Below are 10,845 nucleotides of genomic sequence, written 5' to 3'. Positions count from 1 at the left end.
TACTGGTTAGGTGTGTAAGAATAAAGAAAGTATAATCTAATACTTAAAAATAAATATAATTAATAAGAATAAAATCATTTTGATAACTTTTTACACGTTATTTGACCAGTGGGGCATAATGGTAAAAGTACACAATTTTCTAAATTGGAAAGCCAGCTTTCGTTTCTATTGTTGTAATCATTGGAAAACATCTCTTTTTATTCGAAGTTCAGAAGTCACCATGAGGTGACGGCCGTTGCCCCCGCGTTAAATCCACCATTATAAACGTTCAAAAATGTCTAAAGTGAAAAAAATAAAAATAGAAATACATGTTTTGAAACCACAAATGAAAATGGAAACACTTTTAAATGGTTCCCCATTAGCAAATTCCAGGAAGAAAAGCAAACCCATTATTTATTGTACCATCAAAGTAAAAAGGGCACTTCACTTGCCAAAATTTGTGAAAATCACATCCAATTTGTTTGACCTAGCTCTTTTTGCGAAAATAACATACAATTCTGTTTCACGTAGTTTTTAGTTCTTTTTCTTATTTTTTAGGTGTTTTTTTAAAAATTCATTTTTTTATTAATTTTGGTTAAATTTCTTTTAAAAATATGAAATATTTTTAAAAAATTATCTAAATATTTCAAAAGTAATTTTTAAATTTTAAAAAATATTTCTAACCTTTTAAAAGCTATACCAGATAGAATTTTAGTAGTTTGGAAGAGTTATAGTATAACCTTATGTAATTAGTCGATTGATAAAAAATGGATTTGAGAATAAAAAAGAATTTGAAAAATAGTTTCGCTTAGTTTGGATTAGAAATTTTTTTTTTTTAATCTTCATGTAGTGATGCATATTGTTGTATTTCTAAATGAGATTAACGAATGCTAACACCAAATAAAAATATGCTACTGCTAATAGTAATAGGTGTGGTCGTGGGTAAGTGGTTAAATTAGATTAAAAAAAAAAATGGAAAGAAAGTGATTCTCATCCCAATTTTTAAAATTTAGAATTGACGGTGCTAACTTTTAATCTGTAATAAATAAAAAAAATAGTGTTTCTTTTCAAATAGAAAAACAAGACCAGCCATCAAGTGTTTTCATGGCTTAGTTATCGGGGGAAAAAAAAAAAATAGTGTTTCTTTTCAAATAATAAAAAACTATTTTTTTTTTTTTTCCCCGATAACTAAGCCATGAAAACACTTGATGGCTGGTCTTGTTTTTCTTCGTTGATCATTTATTATTATTAGAGATTTTTCTTCTCTATTTTTTTAAAGAAAAAATTCAAAGCCCATGAATAGTTAGTTGACTTTGAGTCTGTTTAGTGCAAATTTTACAATTGATGAACTGTGATTGAATAAGAGAACAAACTTTCCTAGCCAACAATAAAAGGGGGTTTCGGCTTTATCGGTTTACTATCTAAGGGTGACAATATTTGATATTAAGTTTAAAACTTTTCAATTCACAGAGATAAAATATTAAAAATTAGTGATTGAAAAATGAAGAAAAAAGTAGTATCATTCTTGTTCCTTGAAAAAATTGTTACATATTATATTAAACTTGGCAAGTTATTTTTGTTTGCAGTACTTCTAAAAATAATAATAATAATAATAATAAAATCTAAACTAGAGTCAACACTGGTCAGCACAAAATTCCATTTCCGAAAGGAACACAAGAGTGAGCTCGCTGAAGGAAGATGACGATTGCTAAGCCTTGCCTTCCCCCTTCAACGTCGCCGTTTGAATCCCAATCATCATCACCACCACCAAACTCAAACCCAGTACGTTTCTTCTCCTTACCATTTCTCAATCTTTCGTTCTTCGCCAATTTCTTTCCTATAAACGGGAAAAGGAAGCAAAGTTTAGATTTTTAGTCAAATTGAATTTTTTATTTTGTCGGGATTGGGAAGAAAATGAAGTGTAAGACTGAGCTGAGTAGATTGCAGTGGTGGTTGTTGCTTAATTTAGCTGCTATCTTTGATAGTGTTTAAGGTTTCTTCTGTTGTTTCTTTACTTGGTTCTCTTCAGAATTCAAATGGTAATTTACTTGAGACTTTTGTCTCAACTGATGGTAGTAACAGACTGACGCTTGAGGTTTGTGGGTGTGCTGCAATTTCAAGGACAGTACAAGGTACCCTTTGCCCTTTTGCTCTATCTAATCATAGGTTTTGAATTTTTTGGTCTGTTTCCACATTTGGTTATGATTTAGAAATTTTTGGATTAAGTTGACAGCTACATTTGATCCAGAGTTCTGATTCAGTGCTTGAACTTGCCACTGATTCTGAGTTATTTGAGCTTGAGAACATTCTTTTTGGCCCAAGGTGTTGATTTCCAGCAATTTTGAAAAACAATTAGAAAATTGTTGATTTGAACTATGAATAGCGAATAAGGTACTAATGTATATATTGTTTGAAAGCTGTTAATCTCCAGCTATTCAGCCCTTTGCTTATATCAATACCAAGTGGAGCCAATGTGGATACCATTAAATGATCAACCAAGATCTTCAAGAACCTGAGGAATTCACAGCTTTCCTTGCAGCCGATGCTCAATCTACATTAAGGTTATTCAGTGCAGGGTTTATGCATAAACTTAAATTCATCTTTGGGTTTATGCAATTTTTTTTTTTTTGGTACATATTCTTGATAGCAAATTAAATTGCCAAATAGATGGCTTTTTCAAAGAGAAAGGTGTAAAACCAGGAATCAGAATTAGTTAACAGTGATCAGCAGGAAATTCTGTTTCTAAAACCAGGAATCTGAATTGTGAGCTCTCGCTTAGTTTGTATTGGCGGCTTCAGCTGCACTGTTTCAATCCCAATTATCAACACCACCACCACCTCCAGTACGCTTCTTCTCCTTAACCGTTTCTCAATCTTTCATTCTTCACCATTTTGGGCTGGGAAAGGAAGGAAAGTTTTGTCTTTTTTAGTCAAACTGAGGGCTTTTATTTTCTGGTTGGGTTTGGGAAAAAAAGAGGCCGAGCTGAATAGTTTGCAGTGGATATTTGTTGCTTTGGCTGCAATTTTTGTAGTGTTTAAGATTTCGATGTTTTATTTATTCTCTACTTGTTTTTCTTCATAAATCAAACGGTAACTTACATCGGATTTTTGGCTCGACTGGCGGTAGTAGCAGTCTGAGGCTTGTGGCTTGTGGGAGTGCTGCTATTTCAAGGACAGTGCAAGATACCCTTTTTCCCTTTTGCTCTATCTATCATGGGTTTTGGATTTTGTTGGTCTGTTCCCTCGTTGGGTTATGATTCAGAAAGTTTTGGATTAAGTTGAATGGTACATTTGATCCAGAGCTCTTGTCGGTACTACTTGAAGTTGTCAAGGATATTGAGTTATTTGAGCTCGAAGGCATTCTTTTTGGCCAAGGTATTATTCCTTCCTGCAATTTAGAAAAAATAATAATAATAATAATAATAATTAAAAATAAAATTGTTGATTTTGAGCTATGGATTATGAATATGTTACTTATATATATGTTGTCTGAATGCTGTTAATCTTTAGCTTGTTTAGCCCTCTGCTTAAATCAATACCGAGTTGAGCCAATATGAACTATGAAATGATTTAAAAAAATGTTTCTGATAGCGTACTTGTGTTGTTTTTTGATGTGATTCTAAAAGTTCTAAGATATTCAAAAGCTATATAAATAGTATATATGTAATCAACCAATTCGATTGGTTCATCCTTAGAGATGGCATGAACCTTTAGTTGGCTTTACTAAAACTTGATCATGATGGGGCCTTTGTTGGAAGAAGTTCTTGTGTGGTTGAGATAGTGGATGTCAACTTGACCATAATGCAAAACCATATACCATTATTTTTGGCCACTTTGAAAGGGCTGGGCTTCAGCCAAATGATCATAGAATCAGATCGAAGTGCAGGATATTACTTAGAAAACTTCAAACTATTTTAGTGCTATTAGAAGCTCTTCTTTGCACTTTTGATGTGTGTGATAATACTTACATACCCTGAAAAATGTAATAGAGTGGCCGACTAGCTTGATTGCCAAGCAATCCCTCAAAGATCATTTGGCCTTTAAATTGAACAGGGCAGTACTGAGGGGAAGATACAAATTAAATAGTCTGCATTATGCAGAATCTGTAATGTGTTTTCAACCTAATCAAGTACGAATCAATACAACTTCATTTTATTTGGTCCTGGAAAAACAGAAATAAGTCCATGATTGAGAGTACCAGAGAGAGAACCATCAAAGGTAATACAGCTAAGGCTGATTGCCTGTCACCTTCTTCATCCTGCAGCTCCAGTACAAATTATCAGGGTACCTATTCTTCACCTTGGTCTGTAAATTCAAACACCCCAGGGATTCGTCAGGCTCCATTATATCTTTGTACTCCTTAATGGCCTTAAATAACTCAGCAATGGCGTGCTCAACGCCTGTCATATTGATTTGCCAGAAGACTTCAAAATTTCTCTCATCTTCAATGTCACAAATCTTACTCCATATCTGCCTCCTGGTGCTTCTCCAACGGCTACTGAACCACTCGAGGTCGAGTTCTCTGGAAGTGAGAAGGAATTGATGAAGAAGGAGACAAAGCTGATGAGGAAGGAAACAGAACTGTGGGTTTTCGTTGCTCAATTTGGCTACTATCTTTGATGCTGTTCAAGATTTCATGATTTCATGTTATTGTTTCTTTACTTTATTTTCTTCAGATTTTTGGCTGCAGAAACAGTCTGGGGCTTGTGGCTTGTGGGTGTGCTCTGCTAATTCAAGGACTATCATTCAAGGTACCCTTTTGCTCCTTTGCTCTGTCTATCTATCATGGGTTTTAAATTTTGTGGTCCTTGACTCTGTTCCCACAGCGAAGTTGATATAGTGAAAACAATGCCCCTCCAATTATAGGGAAATTAATTGGTATTATTAACAGATTTATTGTAGTAACACTCATTTTATTTGCAAAAATTTTTATTAATCAAATATTTTATAATAAGTCATGTGTGTTTGATTTTTTTTTTCAGAATATGATATAATATCTTTTACTCTTTCTTCTTGTTTATTCTTTTTGTGCTTCCAACGAACTCCAAGTCCTTTTTATTTTAACTCATATTTGATAATTTCACATGTGACCACTATAGGAGTTCTGAACCATGTTAATACAAGGGTTTAGGGATGAAATAGCAAGGGGAAAAGTTGATAATATTTTTGAAACCAATAAGGTGGTTAAAAATATTTTGGAAACCAGAAGAAAGTCAAATTATATATAAGCCAGACCATAATGGAGGGCTGGAGCTGTTTTAGAAAAGTAAACACAAATATGCTTATTAATAATTGATTTGTTTGACCATATCTTTATGCATTTTAAGAATTCAAGCCCTTTATTGGCTATTAAAAAAAAACTATGTTTTGGTTTTAAAACCAACAAACTACTAATAAATATTGTTTTCAAAACCATAGAACAACATATTTTTAAGCTCAATGTCAAACAATCCAAATCTCTGCATTTGGTTGTCCTCTGTTATCTCACGTTTGGTAATCCAAATTTCCACCTTGAATATTATATGTGACAACAAGAGCAAGCCAACATTTGAAGCTCCTTGAACTCTGTAGTCTTGTTCCTCGCAAGGAATCCCATACAACAAAACCCAAATATATTTTGTTGGCATTTTTGTTTTGTTAAAAGTACCAAAAATATACGACTTAAAGAAAAACAAAGAAAGCAAAGAGCATCAAATCAACATAATTTAGATAAAAATAGAGCATGAGATTTAGCAGTATTTAAGGGAGATGCATGGATTAATTACTCTAGATTCTGAAGAATCTGGAATTTTTTCCTCGTAAATACAAGTTTCTTCTCTTTGATCCCAGAAAAACAAACCAGAAAATGAAATAAAAGAAGAAAAATAAAAAAGCTCCCATAAAAACTTTCATATTTACTTCCACAAGTGAACCCTCCTCGTCCTCTGAAGCAGGGGAAGTGTTTGATTTGGTAATCTTGTTTCCACTGGTTTCAAGGTTGACAAATGAAGCAAAGTTGGGAATAACTCCAGAAAGGCTATTGTTGGTAAGTATCAACCGTGTCAAGGATTTCAATCGAGTAAGAAATTCTGGAATCTCACCTGAGAAGTTGTTATTTGAGAGATCCAACACTTCTAACCAAGAGAGTTCGTCAAGATTTTTTGGAATAGGTCCTTTAAAGAGGTTGCTGCTAAGATTCAAAGCAATCTGCAAATTTGGTGGCATCTTTGGAATGTACCCACTCAATTGGTTTTTCCCAAGTTGGAGTTCCATAAGTGTAGTCATGTTGGCAAGAGAATCAGGTACGGAACCACTTAGATGGTTACCCTGTAAGTTAATGCTAGTAAGTTTCCGCAATCTTGAAATGGAAGGAGGAATTGAACCAATCAGAGAATTCCAGCTAAAATCAAGTGTTGATAAATTAAGTAGCTGGGTAATCTCATCTGGGATTTCACCAGTCAGACGATTGGACTGAAGCTTTAAGACTTGAAGGCTTTTAAGATTGCCCAACTCCCCTGGCAATGCCCCTGTCAGACCATTCTGAGACAAATCCAACAGTGCCAAGCTCTGGCATGAACCCAATTCAACAGGAATGGATTCAGTGAAGTTGTTGCTATCCAGCTCCAAGTACATCAAATTCTTAAGTCCTTCAAATGATGCAGGGATCTTCCCATCAAGTTGATTGCTTCCCAGGCGTAAACTGATTAAACTACGAGACATGTTTGTAGTAGATATGGATCCTTTTAACCGATTATTTGACAAATCTACAGCCTGCAAATTTTGTGGTGACAAAATGTCTGATGGAATTGAACCATCTAACAAATTATAGCTAAGGTCTAAAATTTTGAGAAATTTGGTTATGTCACTGGGAATCAAACCAAAAAACTGGTTTTGATCAGCTGCAAATCGCAAAAGGGTGGTGATATTGGAAAGGCTTTTAGGAATTTCTCCAGTTAGCTTATTAGAGGAGAGAATCAAAACCTCCAACTTGGATAGCTCGCCTATTTTATCAGGAATAGAACCGGCAAGGTTATTTTGGCTAAGAACAAGCAGTCTCACATTTCGATAATCTATAATTCCTTCAGGAATTATACCATCGAAACGATTCATAGAGACCTGAAGTTCCTCCAACACCTTGGAATTTCCAAGCTGAGTGGGAAGAGACCCAGTGAAGTCGTTAAAACTAAGATTCAATCTTTTGAGTCCAACCAATCCTTCTAACTCTAAACTAATGTTTCCACTCAAGGAATTATAAGACAAGTCCAAAAACTCCAATCCAACGAAACCATCAAATTTAGGCAACTTACCAACCAACCTGTTCTTGCTAAAATCCAGCCGTTTCAACCCATCAATCTTCCCACAATCTCTGATAAACTCCACCGGAATTGAGGCGAAACGGTTGTTTGATACATCAAGCATCTGTAAAGAATCAAGCTTGCAGACAATAGGCAGAAAATCAGAGGAAGAGAGTGAAAATTCAGACACAGAAATACCAGTAATGGAAGAACTAGTGGAGTTACAGCTGATTCCCTTCCATGAACAGGGGTTTGGCTGTTTGTTAATATCCCATGGAACACTACTGCCTTTCAGACTCTCATACAAGCTAACCATGGTGTCATTTTGGGTTGAAGATAGTTGAGAAAGCACCATGGTTGAGCAAACGAATAAGCATAGTAAAGAAAAGAGCAAACTTTTCCTATACCAGAACATTTTTGCTGAGTGTAAAAGATTACCCTCACTTTGTTTTTCTGTACCGTATAAATGTTTGCACGTGGGCAGCTATACATATAAGCAAGGATATGTATCTATTTGTGAGTGTGTTTTTGGTTCAGGTAGAAGGAAACAGAGAAAAAGTCTGAGAGTAGAGGCATGGCCGGGTTAAGGCATAGGCCACTAGGGCAACTAGGACCCCCATTTTATTCGAGCACTCAGAAGCTGTTTTCCCTGGGTATATAATATATATAGATATATAAATATATGGACACATATGCATTCATTATATAAAATATAATTATTAATTTATTTTGAAAATATAAGAAGTTTAACTTTATTAAAATTTTAAATTATCTTAAATTGATCATTTATTATTATAATTATCTTTAACTATTTTTATTTTTGAAAAAGGAAACCAATCAAGTGTAATTAAAACTATTTGTCTATAATTCATTAAATTTTAACGGTAAAACAAAAGACAGAAATATGTTAAACATCCTTTTTGTTTATGCATCAATTTATGCATTTTTTATCCTACTCATTTTCTTTCCTCTTTCCTCATTTATTCATCTTTTATATTTCTTTAATCTTGATACTCAACTTAAATCATTTATCATTTTGATCCAAAGGGTCCTAAAATAAAAGGTAAATTTGTAAGTTGTCATTTATTTTGATGAATTTATATTCATTCTCATAATATTTTTTTTAATATTATATGAATTTATTATTGTAGCAATTACCAATTGTTCTTAATGTTCATGTTTCTCTAGTTTGTGTTTTTGTTTCCTCTAGTTTGTATTTTTGTTTTTTGTTTTTATCTTGTATTTGACTCAATTGATTAGATTTTAATTTTTACATGGTTTTTTAAATTGGCTAATAATTTTTCTACATGCTCATTCTATTTAATCTAAATAAAAAGGTTAATATTTGTTTTTTTCTTTTATTATTTTCACGCAAAATAGTATCAAAGTAAAACTTTAAAATACCATTAAATTGAAATTACAAGTAAGGCGTGAATCAGGTTTTATTATTGTTTTATTTTTAAGCATTTTTGTTTTGGTAAAACATTAAAGACATATATTTTCTATTATTCGAATATAATATATCTCCTAGAAAATATAATTTTGGATATACAACACGTAAAAAACAAAAAAAAAAAAAATAGAAGAATTTATTCAATCTTAAAAAGGTACACTTTATAAGTTTGTTGCTTGGTGATGATTATGTAAAAGGAAAATATTTAAATCTTGAAAATTTTTTAAAAATATAATATGTTATTTGATTTGTTGGTTTAGATTTATTTTGAAAATTAAAAATTTTAAAAAAAAATTAAATTTAGAATTAAAAATAACATTTGAGGAATTGACTTTTATTAAAAAAATTTAAATGTGTGGTTAGCTTATAGAATACTACTAACAATATCTATTAGTATTGTTTAAAAAAAAATATTTCAAAATTAAAATTAATAAAATCTCATTTATCTTCAACTATATTTTAAAAAAATAAAGCAATTTAATAATTTTATTATTTGAAAAAAAATTTATTATGAAAGCTTAAATATGAAAATTTAAATAGAAATCTTTGATATCGAAAAGCTAGAAAATTAAATTTTATATAAAAAAAATTGTATTTTTTAAAAACTTATATTAATTAATACCCTAAGTTTTGTTGCCTGTGGCCTCCAAAATGGTTGAGACGGCTCTGAGTAGAGGAAGGGAGAAGAAAAGATTGAAAACACAAAACATTCAGGGCATGAAATGTGTAAGGAAAAAAAGGGGGAAATGGTGGCGTGTTTAGAGTGGGGTTGACTGACCTGCTGGTCTGACACGGCAAAAGAAGAAGAAGACGAAGAAAACCGCCATAAAAGATTAAAGACTTAAAAGGACTTGGACGAGAATATATTTTTACCATTATTTTTTCATTTTTTTCCCATTTTCTTTGTCTGATTGTGGGGCCCATGATTGACAAGAAGCAGAATGCTTTTTGTTCAAACAAGCGTGGAAGAAATTGGACTCGGGGAAAATGACAATGACTTCACAAATAATAGTAAAATGTCTGTCAAATAAGTTTGTGAGGTAAAAACAAGAAAACAGTACAAACAGATGTAAAATGACAGATTCTGTTTTATATATATACATGATATATATTAATATATAATGAGCTTTCTATATTCACATTGAAAGTGAAACCTTATAATTTATTCACCAATGGTTGTTTGACCTAGTCCTTATTCTTTTGTTTTTTTTTTTTCAAATAAATCTCTTTCTTTGTTCTCACTTCCCATTTACAGGAAGAAAAATCAAACGTCTGTGTAGGTTTTTTTGAAACTAAATAAAAAAAATTGTTTTAGGTTTTGTGTTTAATTGTTTAGGGTTTAAATATTTAATATAAGATGATCTATAATCAAGACTAATGAAATTGAAGTTTAGGTACATGTATAGACATGTAATATATATATATATATATATACATGGCGTTTCTATGGTGCAATTCTTCTGTGATTGTTACAATGTTATATGGTAGTGGATTTTATATATATATATAAATAAAAATAATCTACATAAATAGTTTACATGGCATAGGATTTCATGTATATATAAAAGCTATATAAATATTGAATATAAGATGATAACAATCATCATTCATGATTGATATATAATGGTACTTTTGAAAGATAGTGTGTTTAGTTTGAATTATGAATTTTTTTTTTTTCTTCTTAAGCTGCATGTAGTGATGCATATTGTTGTATATCTAAATGAGATTAACGAGGATAACACCAAATAAAAATATGCTACTACTAATACTAATAGGTGTGGCCGTGGGCAAGTGGTTAATTAAGAGGGAAAAAAAATGGGAAGGAAGGTGATTCTCATCCCAATTTTTAAAATTTACAATTGACAGTACTAACTTTTTATTTGTAATAAGATTAAAATAAAATAGTGCAGCTTTATAAGTCAAAAAAAAAAAAAAAAACTTAAGTTTTTTTGATAATTAAGTCATCAAAACACTTTTATGGCTGATCTTGTATTTTTTTCTTGCTTGATCATTTATTATTATTAGAGTTTTTCTTCTCTATTTAAAAAAAAAAAAAATTCAAAGCCCCATGAATTCTGTTTAGTGCAAATTTTACATTTGATGAACTATGATTAAATAAGAAAACAAACTTTCCTAGCCA

The 10,845-nt window shown here is 31.7% G+C and overlaps 1 protein-coding gene and 1 long non-coding RNA gene across 11 annotated transcripts; one reads left to right on the top strand and one right to left on the bottom strand.

The window, feature by feature from the left end:
- The first annotated feature begins 1,589 nt into the window (after nucleotides 1-1,589).
- Nucleotides 1,590-5,016, top strand: LOC112489969 (uncharacterized). Of its 10 annotated transcripts, none has more exons than XR_007240865.2 (4): nucleotides 1,590-1,761; nucleotides 2,009-2,301; nucleotides 2,411-4,561; nucleotides 4,655-5,015. It is a non-coding gene; the product is annotated as an uncharacterized LOC112489969 (long non-coding RNA). The 10 variants fall into 10 exon arrangements; XR_007240864.2 differs by having other exon boundaries at nucleotides 1,591-1,761; nucleotides 2,397-4,561; XR_007240862.2 differs by having other exon boundaries at nucleotides 1,591-1,761; nucleotides 2,009-2,821; nucleotides 3,106-4,561; nucleotides 4,655-5,012.
- Nucleotides 5,017-5,669: 653 nt separating this feature from the next.
- Nucleotides 5,670-7,872, bottom strand: LOC107405728 (leucine-rich repeat receptor protein kinase EMS1). The gene has a single exon (XM_016012818.4). It carries the CDS (start codon nucleotides 7,665-7,667, stop codon nucleotides 5,745-5,747), a length of 1,923 nt encoding a protein of 640 aa, XP_015868304.1. The 5' UTR covers nucleotides 7,668-7,872; the 3' UTR covers nucleotides 5,670-5,744.
- Between the last annotated feature and the right edge of the window lie 2,973 nt (nucleotides 7,873-10,845).

The sequence above is a fragment of the Ziziphus jujuba genome, chromosome 2 (genome assembly GCF_031755915.1).
Source record: "Ziziphus jujuba cultivar Dongzao chromosome 2, ASM3175591v1".
Classification (NCBI taxonomy): Eukaryota; Viridiplantae; Streptophyta; class Magnoliopsida; order Rosales; family Rhamnaceae; genus Ziziphus; species Ziziphus jujuba.
This window is presented reverse-complemented; position numbering and strand designations above follow the sequence as displayed.